The sequence below is a fragment of the Cnephaeus nilssonii genome (assembly GCF_951640355.1).
Source record: "Cnephaeus nilssonii genome assembly, chromosome: 16".
In the NCBI taxonomy this organism is placed as follows: Eukaryota; Metazoa; Chordata; class Mammalia; order Chiroptera; family Vespertilionidae; genus Cnephaeus; species Cnephaeus nilssonii.
In genome coordinates, this window is record NC_137087.1 from 46175664 (window position 1) to 46198218 (window position 22555).

At 45.8% G+C, this 22555-nt stretch overlaps 1 protein-coding gene across 2 annotated transcripts in view; it reads left to right on the top strand.

Annotated features, from left to right (window-relative positions):
* PDCD11 (programmed cell death 11) overlaps positions 1–22555 on the top strand; it is a 39385-nt gene that overhangs the window by 10190 nt on the left and 6640 nt on the right. For both annotated transcript variants that reach the window (XM_079793165.1, XM_079793164.1), the window contains exons 8-26: positions 1231–1338; positions 2425–2631; positions 4365–4489; positions 4666–4726; positions 5283–5429; positions 6709–6960; positions 7452–7586; positions 8112–8306; positions 9241–9411; positions 10404–10623; positions 12158–12307; positions 12528–12643; positions 14005–14546; positions 15444–15506; positions 17178–17286; positions 18632–18721; positions 18914–19016; positions 19479–19656; positions 21461–21517. In XM_079793165.1, the coding sequence (XP_079649291.1) occupies positions 1231–1338; positions 2425–2631; positions 4365–4489; positions 4666–4726; positions 5283–5429; positions 6709–6960; positions 7452–7586; positions 8112–8306; positions 9241–9411; positions 10404–10623; positions 12158–12307; positions 12528–12643; positions 14005–14546; positions 15444–15506; positions 17178–17286; positions 18632–18721; positions 18914–19016; positions 19479–19656; positions 21461–21517 (3029 nt within the window). The remainder of the gene's footprint in view (positions 1–1230; positions 1339–2424; positions 2632–4364; positions 4490–4665; positions 4727–5282; positions 5430–6708; positions 6961–7451; positions 7587–8111; positions 8307–9240; positions 9412–10403; positions 10624–12157; positions 12308–12527; positions 12644–14004; positions 14547–15443; positions 15507–17177; positions 17287–18631; positions 18722–18913; positions 19017–19478; positions 19657–21460; positions 21518–22555) is intronic.

Here is a 22555-nt window from a genome sequence, read left to right on the forward strand (position 1 = left end):
AAATGGTGTATTTCATTGTGATTTTGATATGCATTTCTAATTATTAGTGATGTTGAGTGTTTTGTCATGTGCTTATTGGCCATTTGTATATCTTTAGAGAAATATCAAAAAATTTTTTGCCCGTTTTAAAATTAGGTTGTCTTTTTATTGTTAAGCTGTAAGTATCCTTTCTATATTCTGGATACTAATTCTTTATCAGATCTTGTTTTTGTTTGTTTTAAAATATAAACTTGCCCTAGCCAGTTTTGCTCAGTGGATAGAGCGTCAGCCTGCGGACCAAAGGATCCCGCGTTTGATTCTGGCCAAGGGCATGTACCTTGGTTGCGGGCTCCTCCCTGGCCCAGGCCCTGGTCAGGGTTTGTGTAGGAAGCAACCAATCGATGTGTTTCTCTCACATCGATGTTTCTCTGTCTTGCCTTCTCTCTTCCACTCTCCCTAAAAATCAATGGAAAAATATCCTTGAGTGAGGATTAACAAAAATAAATAAAATAAAATATAAACTTATCTTTTTTCTTTTTGGAACGCCTGTTAATATGATGTTGGACTTCATGGGTGAATTCTCGAATTTTCTTACCTTTTTTCTGGCATGTACGTGTATTTGTCTATATCCTATCTTCTGGGAGTCTCAACTTTAACTTCCCATTCTCTACTGAATTTTTGTTTTGACTACCATGCTATAAGTGAGGCACTAAAACACCATTAGGAAGTCTGTGTGCCGGAGTGGGACCTGCTGACTAGCTGATTTCCCTGTCAGGAGCAGGAGCTAGTAGGCTTTTTTGGGGCAGCCTCCAAGTATCATTGTTATAAGTCTTCTCTGGCATGTTAGAGTTCTTGAGAAAGGATCAGGAGAGAATAAGCCTGACTGCCTGATAGCTGGGTGGGGAAGAGGGACTGGATGTCTTCAAATCTACATTTGTACAGTATTCAGGATTTTGCAAGCATTTGAGTTTTACTTTCTTACTCTGGGCAAATCACCAAGTTAGCAACAATTTGTCTGAGTTGTCAAGCTGGCCATTCCCTGAGGATCTTTGTGCAAAGTGCCCTCCATCCCATTGGGAAATTCTGAGGGTGGGAGGATTGAGCTTACTGAGTGAAGAGACAGCCAGTGCCAGGAGTTGTCTTGCCACTTAGTGTGATAGGAAGAAGGATTGATAAGGGTTAGCTGGGGGAGGAGAGACATAGTTATCCTGGAAAATGTGATTTTTCATAACATTTTCTATTTACTGCTAGGTGACTCCACTTGGTCTTACACTAAACTTCCTCTCATTCTTCACTGGCCTGGTTGATTTTATGCACTTAGAGCCCAAGAAAGCTGGAACATACTTCTCAAATCAAGCAGTAAGTAATGTGACACCTCTCTTTTCTTGATTCCAGTTGTATTCCAATCGGCTATCCAATATCACAGTTGGGTTTGGGACAGGTCCTAGCACTGGGTGTGTACAGGTGTGCAGAGAGGAGGCGAGGGGAATATAAAGTATTTGGAAAGATCACAAGAAACTACCAGTGGTCATCTCTGGGGACTGAGATTAGAGGAGGAGCTTGTGGAAGAGAAGGCAACTTTTAGTTTTTATTTTATATTCCTGTATATGGTTTGAATGGGTGTTTTTTTTGGAAGTGAATCTTTTGCTTTTATAATATAAAGTGTTTTAGGGGAGTGTTTAATGGGGGAGAACAAGATATTTAAATAGAAAAATGTATTTAAAAAATTGCTTAGAGTATAAGACCCAATTTTGAAAAAAAATTTTTAACTTGGTTAAAATATTGAAAGATTATGCAATCAGGTCTTAGTAGTGGTGAACTCTGGGTGATTTTTCTACCCTTATCTAAAGGTTCAAATTTTCTACAATGAACATAGATATTTGAGAAGAAAATTCCAATAGATATTATTCAGAATTTTTTAAATCCTTAAGTGATTTATTTTTTGTTTTCATCCATGCTAATGGATGCTATAGAAATACCTTTTTAAAAAGTTCAAATAGGCTTCTCTACCACCTAGTGATAATGTTAACATTTTGGAGAACTTACTCCTAGTAATTTTTTTCTCCCTGTACTCATTTGTGTACAGAGTTGAGGCATTTTGCCTGCTAAAACCATGTGATCGGAACAGGCTGTTTCAGATGTATTTTAGATGAGCCCCTGCTGTAGTGACACCTGCCCAGGGTTTCGGACGCATGTACATTATTGGCCTCATGGTGTTGAGGGACCCTGGTGTATGGCCTTGAGTAAGCCGTGATGTAGTCGGACATAGTTCCTCTGGGATCTTTGGTTTGAATTTCCTGCATGCTGCTTGATGCACAAGCCAATTTTAGTACTTATATCCATGGCCTGTTAGCACATAGAGAGTCTTGAGCTCTGAAAGTCTGCCGCAGGGACCTTATCTCCTGTGTACTTCCTCCTGTTCATCATGTCCTTTCCCTTATCTAGGTGAGGGCCTGCGTCCTCTGTGTCCATCCTCGGACCAGAGCTGTGCGGCTGAGCCTGCGCCCCGTCTTCCTGCAGCCTGGGCGCCCACTCACCCAGCTGTCTTGTCAGCACCTCGGAGCTGTCCTGGATGATGTTCCTGTCCAGGGCTTTTTCAGCAAGGCCGGGGCCACTTTCAGACTGAAGGATGGGTCTCTGGCCTATGCTCGGGTATGCCATCCTTTTGTTTCATCAGGATCTTATCACTAGAAGGACTGTTGGGACACAAAGGTCCTCTTCTGTTTCCTTCTTCCCTTGGTATTAGTTTCCTATTTTTTAATATCCCCAAGTGTGTCAAACTGTGCATAGGGACCAAACAATGCCTGTTTATTATATTAGAACTAGAGGCCCGGTGCACGAAATTCGTGCATGGGGGGGGCGGTGTCCCTCAGCCCAGCCTGTACCCTCTCCAATCTGGAACCCCCTGAGGGATGTCCAACTGCCCATTTAGGCCCGATCCTGATCGAGCCTAAATGGGCAGTCGGCCATCCCTCTCACAATCCAGGACTGCTGGCTCCCAACCGCTCACCTGCCTGCCTGCCTGATTGCCCCTAACTGCTTCTGCCTGCCAGCCTGATCACCCCCTAACTACTCCTCTGCCAGCATGATCGACCCCTAACTGCCCTCCCCTGCTGGCCTGGTCGCTCCTAACTGCCCTCCCCTGCTGGCCTGGGCACCCCTAACTGCCCTCCCCTGCTGGCCTGATCGCCCACAATTGCCCTCCTCTGCCAGCCATCTCGTGGCGGCCATCTTTGACCACATGGGAGCAGCCATCTTGTGTGTTGGAGTGATGGTCAATTTGCATATTACCCCTTTATTATATAGGGCTAGAGGTCTGGTGCATGGATTTGTGCACTGGTACGGTCCCTTGGCGTGGCCTGCAGGGATTGGGCCGAAACTGGCAGTCCAGTGCCGCCTTCCGCTCCTGCCTGCCGCTCCCGCTTATCCCGGCCGGCCCCGCTGCTCCTGCCACTGCTGCTCAGTAGGCTCGCTGCTGCTCTGCTGCAGTCTCCGGGTTGCAGTGGCCAGCTGTGAGCTCTGCATCTGCCTGTTGGTCACCTGAGCGATGCTCCCACTGTGGGAGCACACTGACCACCAGGGGACAGTTCCTGTGTTGAGCATCTGCCCCCTGGTGGTCAGTGTGTGTTATAGTGACCGGTCGACTGGTCCTTCGGATTTTATATATATACATGCCTTAGAATCACTTTGACATATTTGATACCTAGAGGATGGTAGGTATAAGAATGAATTAGTATCTATACCAGGGCTGGCAAAGTTTTTCTTAAAGGTCCAGATAGTAAATATTTTAGGCTTGTGGTCTATATAGTCTCTGTCCTAACTACTCAACTCTATTATAGCCTGGAAGCAGCCATATACACTATGCACATGAATGGGCATGGCTGTGTTCCAATAAAGCTTTAGTTTATACAAATAGGCCCAGCCTGTGAGCTGTAACTTACCCATGATCTAGACTATTCTCTGACATGGAGACTCTGCAAGGGTAAAGAACAGCTTTTCAGTTAGAGGAATTATTTTAACAGGTGATCAGAGTACTATTTTATGGTTGTTTTTTGTTGTTGTTGTTGTTGTTTTAATTCAGAGAGAAAGGGAGAGGAAGAGAGAAACAGAAACATCAATGAGAGAGAATCATTGATCAGTTGCCTCCTGCACTCCCCTCACTGGGGAATTGAGTCCACAACCCAGGCATGTGCCCTTGACTGGAATCCAACCTGGGACCCTTCAGTCTGCAGGTCAACATTCTATCCACTGAGCCAAACCAGCTGGGGCCAGAGTACTATTTTTATGATAGGTGATAAATGTGTGGTCATCTTGGTATGTTTTAATATCTGGTTGCCTCAGATCTATTGTCTCTGGCTTGTCCTTAATCACTTGGTATTTTGTAGCTCAACCATCTCTCTGATTCTAAGAAAGCCTTCAATCCTGAAGCCTTCAAGCCAGGAAACACTCACAAGTGTAGAATAATCAACTACAGCCAAATGGATGAACTGGCTTTGCTCTCTCTGCGGACGTAAGTGTCATCAGCACGGGGGGCGGGGCAGGGTAGAGGTGTGTTCTGTGCATTCACATTTTCTCCTGGCCTTGCTTGGTGAAGGTTCCTTTGTTGCCCACATGATTTTAGTAGCCCTGAGTTTTAGGTAACCTCTGTCCTAGTTTATTTAATCTTGTATTTTCCTTTTGTTCTAGGTCTATTATTGAAGCTCAGTTCCTTGGATATCATGACATCAAACCTGGGGCATTGGTAAAGGTAAGACTTCGAGCATATGGATATTCCTCCAGCTTTAGACATTGTTTATTTCACAGGTTAACTGTCAGCTATTTGTCCTCATGTGAACACATTTAAAGTCACATTCCTTGCTTCTGCCTGCTAACTGGAATTTCTTTTTCTTCCCTTGGGTAACTTGTAATTTATTTCAAGGTAAAGTCTTACTAATGCCACCCAACTACAGAAGCGGTAGGTCAAAACCCTGGAATTTAACAGTGTTTTATTAGACCCGGTCAAAAGTTAGTTCTGTGATAATTGAGCTACCTGGGATATGAGTAAGACGCCAGTTCCAGTTGCCTCTCCTGTTTCATTTAGCCCTGATTGAGCAGCTCCCCTTTATTTTATCTTTTAATTGTGTCCATTTTTAAAAAATATATTGTATTGATTTTAGAGGGGAAGGAAGAGGGGGAGAGAGAGAGAGAGAGAGAGGCCCAGTTAACTCAGGAACCTGGTCTTTGAAAGATGTGTGACATGCTTTGTTGTAAGAGGTGGAGGAAAGATCATTCTTGAGGCATTACGGCATCTTGTTACTCCCTAGGGCACAGTGCTGACCATAAAGCCATATGGGATGTTGGTGAAGGTGAGTGAGCAAATCAGGGGCTTGGTACCTCCCATGCACCTGGCCGACATCCCGATGAAGAATCCAGAGAAGAAGTACCACATTGGGGATGAAGTCACATGCCGGGTGAGCCTTCTGATGGGTGTCTGCTGGGGTTTTGGCCATATGGGAAGAGAGCAATGCTTTTCAGATGAAGTTTCTGCCCTTTTCCACGAAATGACCATGTAACGTCTGCAGTGTTGTGCCTGGCATTGGGAAGGGAAAACTGGCTTTATATTCTGTGATTATACCTCAGAAAGGGGAGGTAAGGGTGGGCTGGGACAGCAAGAATCATTGAAGATAGCATTAGCAGCTACCATATAACATGTATTTTGTGCCAGTTGCTGTTCTAGGCACATGAAATTCATTATATTTCATTTAATCTTTAAAAAAACTCTGTAAGGTAAGTATTGTTATCTTGATTTTGCAGGTGGGGAAATTAAAGTTTAGGAAAGCCAAATATTTGCCTACAGTCACACAGCTAATAAATGGCAGAACAGTTTTCAAATTTAGCTCTATGTAACAGTATCCTCGTTTTATAGCAGAGGTGGGGCTTGAATTAGAAAGGATGGTAGGATTTGGAAGGTTGAGGAGGAACAAGGGGTGTGTCAGGCACAGAAGTAGCCCAGCCAAAACTGCCAAAATGGAGTGGTTTATTTCAAAGGCTTGAATCCCAAAAGTTTCACAAAATTAAATGGCTTGAATTTCAAAGGCTTGAATCCCAAGAGAAGCTTCACAAAGTTAAAAAAGATTAAATGTGATAGTACACAGTACTTTTCATAGTTTTCTTTTTATTTCATTACAGTGTTTTCTTGTTTTCATTTTATTTCATTACCATTGAGTCAACAAAGTGACAAATTTGTGACCTCCTCAAGTGATACCCATTGGCACAATGTTTTATAGTTGTGGGGTCAGGAGGCTTAGAAGTGGAGGAATTTCTCTGCCCTTAAGGAGATGATTTTCTGAAGGGTGAGAGATGGTTGGACTCTCAGTCTTAGTTTATAGCTAATATTTAGTAGTATTGAGATGGTAAATTGGTTCAGTCATTCAATCAGACAAGATGCTAGTGGTCTAGGAAGTAGCTAAGGCAGGTAGAAGTAACTAACACGGGACTCTGACGATGCAGTGAGATGATGAGTGTTGCTACAGTTCCAGGAGGGAGCAGATCGGAGGGAGTACATTTGAAATAGAGATGATTAGATAGTCAATCAACAGGAAGCAGGGAGGGTCTGCAGCTGAGATTATTCTCATAGGGAAAGAGAAAGTAGGTTCTTAGGGATGACCATGGCCTTTGGGTTCAGGGGGTTGCAGAGACCAGCTCTCTTGATAACTGGTAACTTGACGACAGCCGGTATCCTTTTCCTAGGTTTTGCTTTGTGACCCTGAAGCCAAGAAGCTGATGATGACCCTGAAGAAAACCCTGGTTGAGTCCAAGCTACCTGCCATTACCTGCTATGACAACACTAAGCCTGGTCTACAGACACATGGCTTCATCCTCAGGGTCAAGGACTACGGCTGCATTGTGAAGTTCTACAATGATGTGCAGGGACTGGTCCCCAAGCACGAGCTCAGTGCTGAGTATGTCCCTGACCCAGAGAGGGTCTTTTACACTGGCCAGGTAATACTCTTCCCCGGCGGGCCCCTACCCTTAGTGACCCCAGGCACACAGATTTAAAAGAGTAGCATGGAGAACTATTTTTTAAGGGATGATGAAGAGAGCATGTGGGGCAGTGGGCCTGAGCCAGCTTGGTGTAGGAGATGGGAACAGAACAGAGAGAAACCCTCAAGGGGCTTCATTGGATGCTGGCAAACGAATGGGCCACCAGGGGGCAGTGCTATAAAACCAGTGAACCTGGGTCTGTCTGGGAAAAAGAATTTTTTTAAAAACTTGTGGTTGTACCAAAAATTTATTCATGTCTTCTTTACCCAAAAGCTGACTCGGGGTTGGCGGGGGGGCGCGCGGTTCTGTATAGCTCTTTTCACTGCGTTCTGATCTAGGATCTGGGTGGCTCTCCCAAGGCCTCTGCAGCAGCGCTGGTGGAGGGCCTCTGTCCAGGTCCAGACAGGCCTGCTGGGAGGAGTTAGCCAACCAGGTGTGTTTCTCACCAGGTGGTGAAGGTTGCGGTGCTGAACTGTGAGCCATCCAAAGAGAGGATGCTCTTGTCCTTCAAGCTGTTGAGCGATCCAAACAAAGAGCATGTGGGACACAGTCAGAAGAAAAGAAGAGCTGTTAACGTTGGGCAGGTACCCAGACTTCTCCAGACAAGTCGTTTTAGTTTACAGTTGCTAAGAGCAGGGTGCCACTGACACGTGGGGTACTGAAACCGGTGGAGGGGAAAGATTGAGGTAGCTAGCTAAGATCCTGGGGCCAGAGGAAATTGAGGTTTTTGTGGGAGAACCTCATATGTGTTTTCCTTTGTCTCAGAGCAAGTGGAAGCTGTCTAGGAAAGGAAAGTTGTGTCATGGTGTGGCTTTTTGGCTGCCCTCTTTCCTCTCTGGTCTCTAGGGCCATCCTGCAAGGCTGTCTTTGCTCTGGGACCCCGTGGAGGGACTTGGGAGAGGAATAATATCACACAAATGAGTCCTGGTGTGTGCGTGCCTGCTGGGTCTTTGGGGATGATGGTGTGGGGTGTGGAAGACAGCTTCTCTGATCTTGACCTTTCTATGATTCCTGGTGCTGCAATTTGATGCCTCTGATCTCTGTCTGGCCCAGACGAGGTTGCTGTCTGTGCACAAGACAAGTGCTGATTTTTTGTTTTTCCTGGGTAGTTGGTGGATGTGAAGGTTTTAGAGAAGACAAAAGATGGGCTGGAGGTGACGGTCCTGCCCCACAACATCCCTGCTTTCCTTCCCACGTCTCATCTGTCAGACCACGTCGCCAACGGCCCACTGTTATATCACTGGCTCCAGGCTGGTGACACCCTTCACAGAGTCCTGTGTCTGAGTCAGAGTGAGAGACATGTTGTATCCTTTACTGGTATCTGGGGAGCCGTGGGAGGTTGGGGGGAGGACATGGGGACTCTCAGGGGAAAACTCTGGGTTGGGCTGTGCTTTTAGCCAGAAACTCCATGGAAAAAGTAGGCCATTTGACTACAGAAATACTTCCATAAAACCAAACCAGTGAATAAGCCTGCACTTCCCCTGGTGGAAAGTAAGAGTGGGGTTGGAATCCTGCCAGCCAATGCTGGTGGTCAGGGCAAAGTGGGAGTCCAGGTGTGGGGGAGGCGGCGTGGCCTGCCAGGCCCGGCGGGATATTAGCAGTAGCACATTGGCCTTGGCAGGGCACTCGGTGCTCACCCCTTGAGTTGGAATAATTAAGGTAGTTGCTGTCCATCTTTTTTCCCCTCCCCGCAAAGGGATTTGGGGCTCAGGATATTCCCTTTGATCTTGGTGTGGGTGTTTTGAAGGAGAACATTGTCTCTTTTCTCACGGAACATAAAATCTGCTTGGGGTGAAGAGAGGCAGAGGAGGTGAGGTAGGATGGTTAGTGTGAGGTTGGTGGAGAATAGTGTCATGGCAGGATTCCAACCCCACTCTTACTTCCCACCAGGGAAATACAGGGAAAGTGCAGGCTTGTTCACTGGTTTGGTTTTATGGAAGTATTTTTGGAGGCGAGTTGAGAAGAAGAACACAGGGATGCTCAAACTTGACGACATCAGAATCATGTGGAAGGCCTGTTCAGACAGCTTGCTGGGTCCCCCCTCAGAGTTTCTGATTCATAGGTCTGGGGTGATGCTTAATAATTTGCATTTCCAACAAGTTCCAGGTGCTGCTGCTGTTGCTGATCTGCACACTTAGAGAATCACGCTAGTAGCAGAGGGCACATAGGGGAGAAGAATGGGAAAGACGGATATTTCATCTGCCCTTTCTGGAATATTCCTTGATGAAGCACCACTAGCTCCTTTGTAGGAAGCCAGCTTTGGTCTCCACAGTAGAGGGAGGCCAGGATCCCAAGACCTTCTCAGAAATCCATCCTGGAATGCTGCTCATTGGCTTTGTGAAGAGCATCAAGGACTACGGTGTGTTCGTTCAGTTCCCCTCAGGCCTTAGCGGACTGGCCCCCAAAGCTGTAAGTTCAGCTCCATGCTCAAGGGCACAGGGTCATGGAACCTGAGGGTTGATGGGAAGGAGCAAAAGACAATCCCTTGAAAGGTTTTCAGGGGCGTGACATGGAAGCGCTTGGCTCTGGGAGCGGGGCTGAGGTTCAGTCCAGACTCCTCTTGCCCAGCTGTGTCCTCCTGGAGGAAGGGATACCTTTCACTTCACACTGGAGCAATGGGTAGATGGGAGGAGGCCCTGAGACTTCAGTCTCCAGTGTGAGGATACTGAACTTGTTTTATACTCTCAGCATGTTGGACATGGAAATCAATTTTCCTGAGCAGCCTAGTACAGGTGTTACAGACTTCTGGGGTTTTTGAGGTGTTATGGTACCAGAATACCCTTGAAAAATTATCCTCACCTCCAACCACCATGTCTTTGAATATTAAACTTTTCAAACTGGAAAAAGAATCCTAGGGATCCCATGGTTGAACCCCTCAGGCCTGCTGAATAAACTGAGCCAGAGGGGAGGAGTCTTATCAGAGTCAGTATAACACAGTGGGGAGCATATGTCTTGTAGCTCATTCCTGCCACGGATAATTCGTAAATATTTCTTCCCTTCCATAGATTTGTCTTCCTGGTATTTTGCCTGAGAAAATCACATTTGCATCTCCTGCCAGAATAGTTTAAAAAATGGGAACAGAGGGGAGGACCCCAGAAACATACATAGTAAAGGGAGGAGGGCTGTCATTGGATATTAGAGACATGGACAGCATGGGGGCCCCCTGGCTTGCCCCTGATGTGTCTTCTTGGCTGGATGTCCTCTGGGAGGCTGTGTTGGGCAGCCTGGGCCTCTCCTATTTTTATGGAAGGGCAGTGGGGCTGCACTCACAAAGGGCTGGGGGCATCTTCCTGTGTCCTATGTGCCCTCCCCATCTCTCATACTCCTTTCTGGGCACATTAACTGGGTTGTCTTAATAGAGACTTCTTTGCCTTTTTAAATTTTCTGCCTATTCCTTTTAGATCATGAGTGACAAATTTGTGACCTCCACAAGTGACCACTTTGTCGAGGGGCAGACGGTGGTTGCAAAGGTGACCAACGTGGACGAGGAGAAGCAGCGGATGCTGCTGTCGCTGCGGCTGTCGGACTGCACTCTGGGAGACCGGGCTACCACCAGCCTCCTCCTCCTGAGCCAGTGCCTGGAGGAGCGGCAGGGTGTGCGCAGCCTCATGAGCAACCGAGGTGGGAGCGGGAGGGCAGAGGATGAGGGTCAGGGGTGGGAGCATGTGTTGTAACTTATGCCCGTCTGTTTCCCGAGTAGTTGGGCTTCCCAGATACTGAAAAAAATTTTGGTAAACTTTTCAAAATAGGCGTATGACATAAAGTGCACAAATCCTTTAGGGTACAGCTCAGTAAATGTTTATAAAATGAACACCCCTGTTTAACCACCACCCAGCTTCAGATAAAGATCATTACTAGCATTCCAGAAGTCCCCCTGTGTTCCTGCACAGTCCAGAGCCAAAATTTCCCTTAGTTCTGTGGCTTCAGGTTTGCATTTGTTGTGAATCCATTCACCTCTTCACTTTTTGCTCCTTTATTCAATAAACTAGAGGTCTGGTGCATGAAATTCGTGCATTGGGGGGGGTCCCCTCAGCCCAGCCTGCACCCTCTCCAATCTGGGACCCCTCAGGGGATGTCCAACTGCCTCTAGCAATCTGGGACCGCTGGCTCCTAACCGCTCGCCTGCCTGTCTGCCTGATTGCCCCTAACCGCCTCTGCCTCGCCCGGGACCCAGGATTCCCTCCTTCGGCCGGCTGCAGGCACCCAGGACCCGAGCCGGCTTCACCCATGTCAGCTGCAGCTGCAGGGGACTGTGGGTGGGCGGCTTCGCCCGGGACCGTGGGGCAGGTAGCTTGTCCCTCTCCTGGGCCGCAGGCACAGGTGCAGCTGCTGGCACCCGGGACCACAGGGACCATGGGTCATGCGGCTTGTCCCTCTCCCAGGCCACAGCTCCAGCCGCTGGCGCCCGGGACTGCGGGACGGGTGGCTTGTCCCTCTCCCGGGCTGCAGGCGCAGCTGCTTGGTGTCCGGGACTGCAGGGACCATGGGGCATGTGGCTTGTCCCTCTCCCGGGCTGGGCTGCAGGCATAGCTGCTGGCGCCTGGGACCACAGGGCATGCGGCCTGTCCCTCTCCTGGGCCGCAGCATGGCTGGTCCCCATTCCTCTCTCCCCAGTGTTGAGCGTCTGAGCCTTTATAGCGTGACGGTGTGACAACAGTTTGCATATTGGTATTACATGATGGCGTGATGGCAGTTTGCATATTAGCTCTTTATTATATAGGATATATAGTGGATGATAAATTGGAAAGGGACCCGCTAGAACACTTTGTGAGGGGTTATTATTCTGACCCTCCTAAGCTTAGAACCATTGTGTAAGATTGTTGGAACCCTTTTTGGGATTCAGGAATAAGAAGCTTGAGAGGGTAGATTCTAAACAGAAAGAATGAAAATTCCGAAACCAAAGGAAAGCATGTGTTACTGGCATTTGCTGGCTATACTCCTGAATCATGGCCAGGTAGGATTAGCAAGAGGCAAAGGTGTTTCCCTTCATGATAGGACTTTTCATGGGTATGGGACAATTTTACTAAAAGTGATTTTACCTTCACTGTGGTTCCAGCGCTCCACTGTCCCTCTATATAGTAGCAGATTTCTGAAGGAAAAGAATAGTAAGAATGTTTCTGCTTGCTAATTTCTGTTTCCTTTGGGTCTCTGGTAGACTCTGTGTTGATCCAGACGCTGGCTGAGATGACCCCAGGGATGGTCCTTGACCTAGAGGTGCAAGAGGTGTTGGAAGATGGCTCTGTGGTGTTCAGTGAGGGCCCAGTGCCTGGTCTGGTCCTGAGAGCCAGCAAATATCATCGGGCAGGTGAGTGCTTCAGTTTTGCCTACCACGGTTGGCTTCCTCTCCTGGACTCAGAATTTCCAAATACATAGGGTAGATGAGCTGATTCAGTAGAAGCTTGTGGTATGCCTATCTTGTGTGAATGCACATCAGGACAACGGACAGCAGGGCTCTTGGAGAGATGCTGTCTCCCTCCCCCCTGCTCCAGGGGGGTGATCATGTTGTGTTTGGTTCTGCACTGCAGGGCAGGAGGTGGAATCTGGGCAGAAAAAGAAGGTTGTGATCTTGAATGTTGACATGTTGAAGTTGGAAGTACATGTTTCCCTTTGCCACGATTTGGTGAATAGGAAAGCTAAAAAGGTAAGCTTGCTGATGACTCATTTCCATGATTTTAAAGGCATTATACACTCCTTCAATCCCACATACTTTGCTCAGGGATTCTGACACAAATACTTGGAGGTGGGTGGATTTACCTGCATCATTCCCACCCAGTTTATACCTCTCATCCTGGTGTAGTTATTAATAGCTCAGACTTTCACTCGGGTTCAGATGATAAATGTTATGGTCACCGGTTTTAAGGGCCAAGCAGGTTATGTAATGAGTGAAGTGAGCCAGGTGGGTGGGTAATAGGGAGTGGTAGCAGTAAGTGCTGACAGCCTGCAGCCTGCTGAGGGACAGAGATCATTTGTTTCCATTTGGTTGTTGTCAGGTGGGAACATCTGAGTCTGGTGTCGCTGTCTCTGATTTTTTAAAATACAAATATTTTTGTTAATTTCAGAGAAGAAGAGAGAGAGAGAGAGATAGACTCATCAATGATGAGAGAGGATCGTTGATCATTTGCCTCCCGCATGCCCCCCAACTGGGGACCGAGCCCACAACCCGGGCATATGCCCTGACTGGGAATCGAACTTTGACCTCCTGGCTCATAGGTTGATGCTCAATCACCGAGCCACACCAGCCAGGCTATCTCCGATTTTTAAGAGAAGGCAGAATTTGGATTTTTATTTGAAATAAGAGTGGGAAAGATTGAAAACCATGTTTTAAAAACATCATATGATCCAAACAAAACATGCCTGTGGGTAGTTCTGACCTATAGGCTGCTCATTGACACCCTCTCCTGAGACTTGTGTGTGAGAGAAGAATGGGTTCAAGGAAAATCTCAAAATTAGTATTTTTCTCTGATGACATATATTTGGTCATTGTCTAAAGTTTTAAGCACCCAATTGCGTAGGGTATGATACAGAGAATTACATACATATAATCCTTACCCTCTAGTTGCTTGTAAGTTTGAGACTTTGAGAGACAAAGAGAAATAGAAAACAATACTAATCCCTCAGTAAGTGTTCTTGCAGGTCCTTGTTCCATTTTACCGTCCAAGTGAAGCTGGGGCACTTGGATGCACAGCTTGGATATGAGCACAGTTTGGATTTGGGGGCAAGATAGACTGAATGGCTTGCACATAGTAAGCTCTCAGAAGTGACTCTATTTGTTGAGTGAAAGAGTAAGAAATTGGGGGAGAGCTATAGAACTAAAAGAGTCAGAAGCCAGATTCCACTAGTTCTAGGGTAAAACAGAAGCTAACTCCAGGTGCTTCTGATCTGGCCTTGGGTCCCTGGACTCCAGGCTTTTCCCAATCCCACCCACTGTATTATAGCCCAGGGGTGATGAACGGTCCTGTGCTCTGTAAGAAGTGGGAATGGGGGGTTTCCTCTGTTTTCCAGCTGAAGAAAGGCAGTGAACACCAGGCGATTGTGCAGCACTTGGAGGAGTCCTTTGCCGTTGCTTCCTTGGTCGAGACTGGCCACCTGGCAGCTTTCTCTCTGACCTCTCATCTCAATGACACATTCCGCTTTGACTCGGAGAAGTTGCAAGTGGGACAGGGTGTCTCCCTGACTCTCAAGACTACGGAACCCGGAGTGACTGGCCTTCTTTTGGCTGTGGAGGGACCAGCTGCTAAGAGGACAATGAGACAGACCCGGAAGGACTCTGAGACGGTCGACGAGGATGATGAAGGGGATGCGTCAATGGTTGTTGGGACTAAAAAGAAGCACACCCTCTCCATTGGGGACATGGTCACAGGGACTGTCAAGTCCATTAAGCCCACCCATGTGGTTGTGACTCTGGAAAATGGCATCATTGGCTGTATCCATGCCTCCCACATTCTAGATGATGTTCCAGAGGGCACATCTCCTACTGCCAAGATGAAGGTTGGGAAGAAGGTCACTGCCCGAGTGATTGGAGGGCGAGACGTGAAGACATCCAAGTATGGAGGCTTTGGGGGATGAGCGGTTTTGGGGGAAGATTGTAATTGTGGGAGAAGGAATGGGAACTGAGGCAGGTTTCCAAAAGTTGCACAGGAATCAGATTTTTTTTTCTTCAGTTAACAAAAACATTCACCAAAGAATCCTTTTATATGCCTTTTAAAAATTTTAATGGTATAGTGGTCAGGAGCATTGGTCTAGAGTCAGATCTAGTTTCAGACTTGCCATTTAAGATTATGTGACCAGGAGATAAGTAGTTACTTCACTCTCTGAGTTTTATTTTTTTAATTTGTAAAGTGAGAGTAAGGGTAGTGACTACCTTGTAAGGATGTTGTGAAGACTGAGAGAGCAGCTAGTATGTATTGTGCCTAGCAGGCTGCCTGACACATTGTTACTGCTCAGGATACATCAGCAATTATTATAACTCATCCCGCCCTGCATACTTTAGCTATACTCATTTACTTTAAATCTTGTTACAATATGTTATTGTAGCAGAAATCCTTGCTATAATAAGGACAGCAAAAAAAGACTTCAACTTCTAGCCAATAACTTGCATAGTAATTTCAGTAACTGTGGAATCTTTACTAAGCCATTTATTCTCTCTAGACCTTAATTTCCTAATTTTCAGAATGAAGGAGTTGGAGTAGATGATCTATAAGGAAAATGCTTTTCAGGGTTTCATATGACAATCCTAAAAGATCAGATGAGCTAGCTCCTTAACATGTACTGCACAGGATGAGAATGGGACCCTACAGGCCCGACCCATCACCAATGGGTGGTGTGACAGTGGAACAGGTGGTTTTTAAAGCTTGGCTTGGTGGGGAGTAGAAAGAAACTGATCTCCAGAGTATGATGTTACAGAGAAAAGAGAAATGATTTGACCTTATTTGTATTCCCAGGTTTCTCCCAATAAGTCATCCCAGATTTATCCGAACCATCCCGGAGCTGAGTGTACGGCCAAGGTGAGGGGAACCAGTAGCACGGTCTCCTGGAAAGAGCTCTGGGCCTTGGAAATAGGAACCCGAGTTCTAGGGTTGATTGTGATGTGACTGACTTTGCCTTTCTATCCAGGTTGACTTATTCTTTAGTAAGGATATTTGGCTCTCAGATAGCTATTTTGTGGGGTTAATTTGAAAATTAATGTAAAAACTATATTCAGGGCTTAAGTATCATTTAAAGGCTTGATAGTGGTTCTGTTTGTAGGCATGTAACGAAAAGAAATAATTTTTGCTCTCAACCCAGTTCCCTAAATAAACAACACCTAGCCAAGAATATCTGTTCTCTGAGTGAAGACTACTGTTTGGTGACTGGAATTTGGTGACTGGATTCTAGGAGGTGTTCCAGGAGGGATTCTAGGTGGAGGAGAAGTCATAGTAGTTCCATGTAGTGGTGGGTGCAGTTTGTCTGGGATAATTTTTTCAGAGGATCTTAAGCAGTTTGATCCATGGGCCTATCTGCTTCTGCTTCCTCCATTAAAACAAAACCAAACCAAAACCCAGCCATTCAGAACCGATAGGCCATCAGTGAATGAAGCTAGGTTCATGGCTGTGCAAATGGCTCTGCGGAGTCAGCCCTGGGATCCATCCGCATTGGAAGTCTTGTGCTTAGGGTAATTGTGGAAGGGACTCTTAAGTAACTCTCAGCGGTGAGGTTTGGTCCATGTCCTGAAATGATCAGAATAGAAATGGAATATTTCTGAGAAGGCTTGTATCTGAGATAGGTAAATATTCCTAATTGAGTTCTGAATGCTAACAACACTCTTAGAACTTCTAAGTAAGCCCTTTACTTACAGAGCATTGAGATTTGGTAGAGTACATAATTACTATTTGTTTAATATCTGGTTTCATACACACACACACACACATTTTTATTGATTTCAGAGAGGAAGGGAGAGGGAGAGAGAGAGAAAAACAACAATGATGAGAGAAAATCATTGATCGGCTGCCTCCTACACGCCCCACACTGGGTATCGAGCTCGCAACCTGGGCTCGATGTGCCCTTGGCCAGAATTAAGCCTGGGACCTTTCAGTCCACAGGCCAACGCTCTGTCCACTGAGCCAAACTGGCTAGGGCGTTCTATGACTCCTTTGAAGTAAATTGTGGACTGATAACTTTCAGACCACATCTTCCTGTTGCTCTTCTGAGAAGAAAGAGAATCAGGAAAGTGATAATGGCAAGGTAGCATAGGGGACAAAGCCCTGGATTTTTGAGTCAGAGCCTGACTTCACCTCCTGCTTCAGTAGCATAAAATGAGTTTAATAATATCTACCCTGCCTCATTCACACATGAGAGTGTTGTCACATTCAGTGAGAGCTTATTTGTGGAAGCAGTTCTGCTAAATATAAAGCAATCGCTAAAATATTAAGAAAGAAGTAAAATACTTTTGTTTCCTAAAATTATGAAGATTAATTGTAGGTTACCTACTGTATAGCTTGTTCACACCTGTGTGAGTGAAATGGAAAAGATTAGCTGTCATGCAGGTATTGTGAACCGTCCCCCGTAAGGAGAGAAATGGGGGCGTGGAGGGTGTGTATGAGTTGGGGTAATCCTCCATAATCTATCCATGGCCAGTTGGGGGAGGTGTTTTTAAACCAGGGTTTGCTTTACTCTTTCCATTGCCTTTCTGCAAACAGTGTGCTGGAGAAGGATGGCCACACTGCTCTCAACACTCACTCCGATAGCCCTTTGGAGAAGATTAAACAGTACCAGGCTGGTCAGACCGTGACTTGCTTCTTGAAGAAGGTGAGTAGTGCATGCCTTGCAATGTGATGCCATCCTTTTCTCAGAAGAAATGGAGAAGCTGGAGACGGGCCATTAGCACTAGCCTTTGCTTCTGTGTTTGCTACCGTGGTGGTTCATGGGAGATGATAGGCCTTGCTCCTGGAAAACTTTCTAGTCTAATCGAGGAGCTAAATTTACAGCTTATGAAACAACAGTTTAACATGTTTATAGATTAATTATACAAAATGGAAAGAAAAATACATGATAGAGCAAGGTTTAAAATGAATGCAATATTAGACTTTAGATTCTGGCCTTTTGTAAAGCAGATGTGATGCAATTGGGTGACAGATTGGGTGTTCTAACCCCATGTGGAGCGGGAGTTCAAAAAAGGAGAGAGATCAGTGAGAATTATTATACTGGTTGGGATATATCAGAGAGAAAGGTAGACTGGGCTTGACCTTGAGGAACAGCTCCTTCATTGTTGACAGATTCTTCTATAAGTATCTATCTGAGCATATCCCTGGTGCTTGATCCCTTTCTTTGTCTGTTGTAGGCATTCATAAACCCCAAATGCCTTAAGGCTCTTCACAATCTGATCTCACCAATCTGGTGTACCAGTCTGGTTGAAAACCTCCTCTATATTTTTCCCTTCTTATCTTTATTTGTATTCTGTACCTGGAGTGCTCTCCATTCCTATTGCCTGTAATCCTTCAGGCTCCAGCACAGATAACCCTCCCTTATTACTGAGTCTCCCATAGCATATTGTACTTCCTTCATGATGCTTGCTGCTCTAGTTATTTGCATACTCACGTGACTTATTCTCTGTAGACTGTCATCTCCTTGAAGGCAGGGCCTAGCTTTGATTTATCACTATCATGCCATGTGTATAATGGCTGCTTGATAGATGTTTTGTTAGATTGACTCGAACTTTGGGATGTGTGTGTAGGGTAGAAGACTGTGTAAATAGTAAAGGATCAAGATCTAAACTGGTCTAGATATAAGACGTTGGCCCCTGAAGCTGCTTAATAGTCACTGGGCTCACCTGAGCTCCATGGAGGCTACAGAGATCAGGCGCGTTGGTCCTGATGCTTGAGAGCCTCTCCAGGGTCTTTTTTGCTGAGCACCAGGAGGGAAGCACATCCTGCTGGGCTGGCGCAGGCTGAGCTAGACTCGGAGTGAAACCTATGAGACGTGGAAGTTGGGCAGGGGCAATGAGATGTAGGAGTGGATTTCTGTCCTTTGGAACAATGTAGGATTAGAGTCCTTTCAACCCTGTGATTTTAGGAGATGATATTTTAATGAAGGTTAAAGAAGAAATGCTTGTATTTGTTTCATTCCATTTCTCCTCCTGTTTTTTCCTCCTCAGTACAACGTGATTAAGAAATGGCTTGAGGTGGAGATTGCTCCAGACATCCGGGGAAGAATTCCCATGTTGCTCATTTCTCTTAGCTTTAAGGTCAGTGTGCTCGAGATACCTGGAGAGATCCTCCGGCTCCTTAAGCTTGGCTCAGTGTCTGCTATGTGTTCATAGTAGGTACAAAGAACTGTATACTTACTCAAGGATTGCTATGGAGACTTAAATGCTATGTGGTTTGGATAAATGATAGACCTTTCTTCAAACATCAGAGGAGTTTTCTTGTCCTTCCAGGTTCTGAAACATCCAGATAAGAAGTTCCAAATTGGCCAGGCCCTGAAGGCCACCGTGGTTGGTCCCGATTCCTCGAAGGCCTTCTTGTGTCTCTCTCTCATAGGTGTGGTGATGAAATGGTACCTGGTCAGGAAGGGAGGGGGTGGAAAGGAATGGGAAGGGGTCTTCTGTTATTGCCCAGGTTGAAGGATGCCTTGGTATTAGAGTTCTCAGAAAGCTTAGTGTGCTTGGTCCCTTCTTGTAAATATTTTCCTGGAGTTTTACTCTCTGGCCTGTGTTACTCCACTGCTGTCTGAGTCACCTTTACCTACACAGTTGGTTTTATTAGGTCTCAGAAAGGGTTGTCTACTACATAGCCCTGGGTCCTTGACTACATGGCATGCAATCTGGGTCTTTTTTTTTTTTTTTTTTTTTTTTTTTGCAATCTGGGTCTTCATGATCTGGTCCTTTCAGTCTAGAAAGCCTAAGTCTGGGTAGCTTCCTCCCCAGCCGGTGGTTGGTGAGCATTCCACCTTCTTTCTTGGCTCATTTCCTCTTTCCTGAATCAGGTTCGTTCTCCCTCCAGGTCCTCACAAGCTTGAGAAGGGGGAAGTGGCCATGGGCCGCGTGGTGAAGGTGACCCCCAACAAGGGGCTGACTGTCTCCTTCCCCTTCGGGAGGATTGGAAGAGTCAGCATATTTCACGTGAGTGACTCCTACTCAGAGGCGCCCCTGGAAGACTTCACCCCCCAGAAGATTGTCAGGTAGGCTCCGTTTTCTTCCTCTTTTCAGCTATTTGTGGGATTGTGGTGTTCGTTTTTTAATTATAGATGTAATACATGATTATGTACCAGAAAAAAAATTGAATAGAAAATGAAAACTTATGTGGCTTCTCTTTTCTCTGCAACTTTTCACCATTATGTATTTTGGTCTTTGTCTTTCAAGTCTTTAACACATATATAGATATAATTTCCCTTTATATAATAAAATTTTATTTATATACTGTTCTGCAACTTGCTTTTTTTCTCATAGCAGCTTATCATGGATGTTTTTCTTTTCTCATGCTAATATGTCTAAATCAACCTTGTTCTTATTTTTAACATGTTTTTAGTATTCTGTCATGTGTTTTTTTGTCATAATTAATTTTAAAATTTTCCTGCTGATGAACGATAATGTTGAAGTAAATATCTTTGCATATTTTTTAATGCTGGTGTAAGTATATCTGTGAAATAAATCCCTAGAAGTTGATCAAACGATGTTATATATTTTGCCAAAGTGCCCTTCAAAAGGACTGTGTCAGTTTATATCCCCATTTATACTAAATACAACTGCTCTTTCTTGTCTCAAGCCACCAGCCCCTGCCTGACTTCTCAACCATTGATCAGAGCTGAACAGCACAAAAATGTCCAAAGCCTGGGAGGACAAAAGGGAGTCAGAGAGAAATCCCGGATCATCTCTGCTTTCTGTCTCTGAAGGCTTACAAAATGGGGGTGTGAGCTTCAGCAAAATATTTATTTTAAATAGGTTTATTTATAGCCAAAGCTAAATGGATTTATTTAGTAACGTTCAGTTGTAATTCCTCCATTCGTCAAATGTGGATAGTAAATTAATTACCTGAAGGGAGACGATCCCTCCAGGTCCTTTCCTGCCTTAGGGGTTATGATGCCGTGTTATAAAAGGCAGACGTCTGTCATGAGGAAAATGTGGACTGTACTATTGCTGAGATCCTTCCTACTGCTAAGATTCTAGACTTTGTGACTTCAGGCTACTAATTGCCTTTTATGTTTTTTGGGTCTTTTTTTGTTAATCCTCACCCAAGCATATTTTTCCATTAATTTTTAGAGAGAGTGGAAGGGAGGGGGAGAGACACAGAGAGAGAAACATTGACGTGAGAGGCACATCGATTGGTTGCCTCTCACACGTGCCCTGACCAGGGCCGGGGACTGAGGGCAACCGAGGTTTGTGCCCTAGACCGGAATCGAATCTGGGACTCTTCATTCCACGGCCGACGCTCTATCCACTGAGCCAGACTGGCTGGAGCTAATTGCCATTTTAAATGAAATATGTTTGGAAACCCAACCAAAGAGGAAAGCCTGCTTACCTCCTGGAAGCCTCCCCAGCTCCGACCTTCCTGCTTGGCTGCCTTGAGTCTGCATAGTCCTAGGTCATCCCCTCGTCGCAGTTTCCTGTTGCTGCCATCTCTTCACTGAGTCACACACTCCCAGGACCTGACAAAGGGCTGGTCTCATCTCCTAAATACTCGCTATAAGACTGCGTCTGCCAGAGGGCTTGCGTGTCTCCTCTTGTTTTCTTCTCTCATGCCTTTTTGGGTAAGAAGAGGGGCTAGTGTTATTTTTTACCTGACAGACTAGTAAACTGAGGCTCAGAGAAGTGACAACTTGTCCGGAGTCCCTCTGCAGGTTTTCAGCAGAAGGAAGCACAGAGCCCAGGCCTCCTGTCTCCTCGCTCTTGCCTGTTAGTCAGCCTGCGCAGAGGACACTGGGGCCCTTTGCTGTCTGCTGAGATGCTCAGATGTCAGTATTTCCTTCTCGTTTGCTCTCATTCCAGGTGTTATGTCCTGTCCACTGCAGACGAGGTATTGACTTTGTCGCTGCGGTCATCCAGGTGGGTTTCTGTGTTCTTGGGACAAGAGCAGGGGGACCCACTTAGAGCACTGAAGAGGGCCCCATGGATCTGACCTAACCTTTGGGCTTCCCACTTTCTTCTCTGATCGTCCACTGGATAACTTGCCCTGTTCTTACCCAGAAAAGCCGAGCCCGTTCAGATTGCTAGAGAACCTGTTTGCTAGGCTCTTGTTTCCCAGGGAAGGGTTCACACATCCACATGTGGGTATTAAGGTCGCCAGATGGTAGCCCTGGTGAGGGAGATGACTTAGCCCCCAGGATTCCAGAGAAGTGAGTGTGTCACGAAGTGGATTGGCCTGAGGTCAGCTTGCTCCATGATTAGAAATGGATGTTGATAAGGCCGAGGCTTTAGGTTTGAGGCTTGGTCCGCCTCTCCCTGTGTCAGCCAGCTCACAGCCACGTGTCCCTGGCTAACAGGACTTCAGGAGAGAGGAGGGCTATGCCCTGTGTCAGCGATTTTCAATCGGTGTGCCGCAAGAAATTTTAAGACGTGCAATACCTGACCACTCAGGGGCACTGGCCTCTTTTCCCTTAGACTGTCAATTTAAAAATGACAGTAGCCAACACAATAAATAGCTGTCTGCTGTGAATGGATCAAAATCATACCTATTTTTTTTTTCAAATCAGCAAAAAACCATATTTTTTAGTGTGCCACAGAATTTTAGTAATTAGTTTATGTGTGCCATGAGATGAAAAGGGCTGAAAATCACTGCTCTATATCTTATTGGACTTATTGGCAGGTCCAGAGTCATATTCTTCTTTTTTTTTTTTTCTAAAATATTTTATTGATTTTCTACAGAGAGGAAGGGAGAGGAGAGGGATAGAGAGTCAGAAACATAGATGGGAGAGAAACATCAATCAGCTGCCTCCTGCACACCCCTACTGGGGATGTGCCCACAACCAAGGTACATGCCCTTGACCGGAATCAAACCTGGGACCCTTGAGTCCGCAGGCCGACGCTCTATCCACTGAGCCAAACTGGTTAGGGCCAGAGTCATATTCTTTTTACATATAAAGT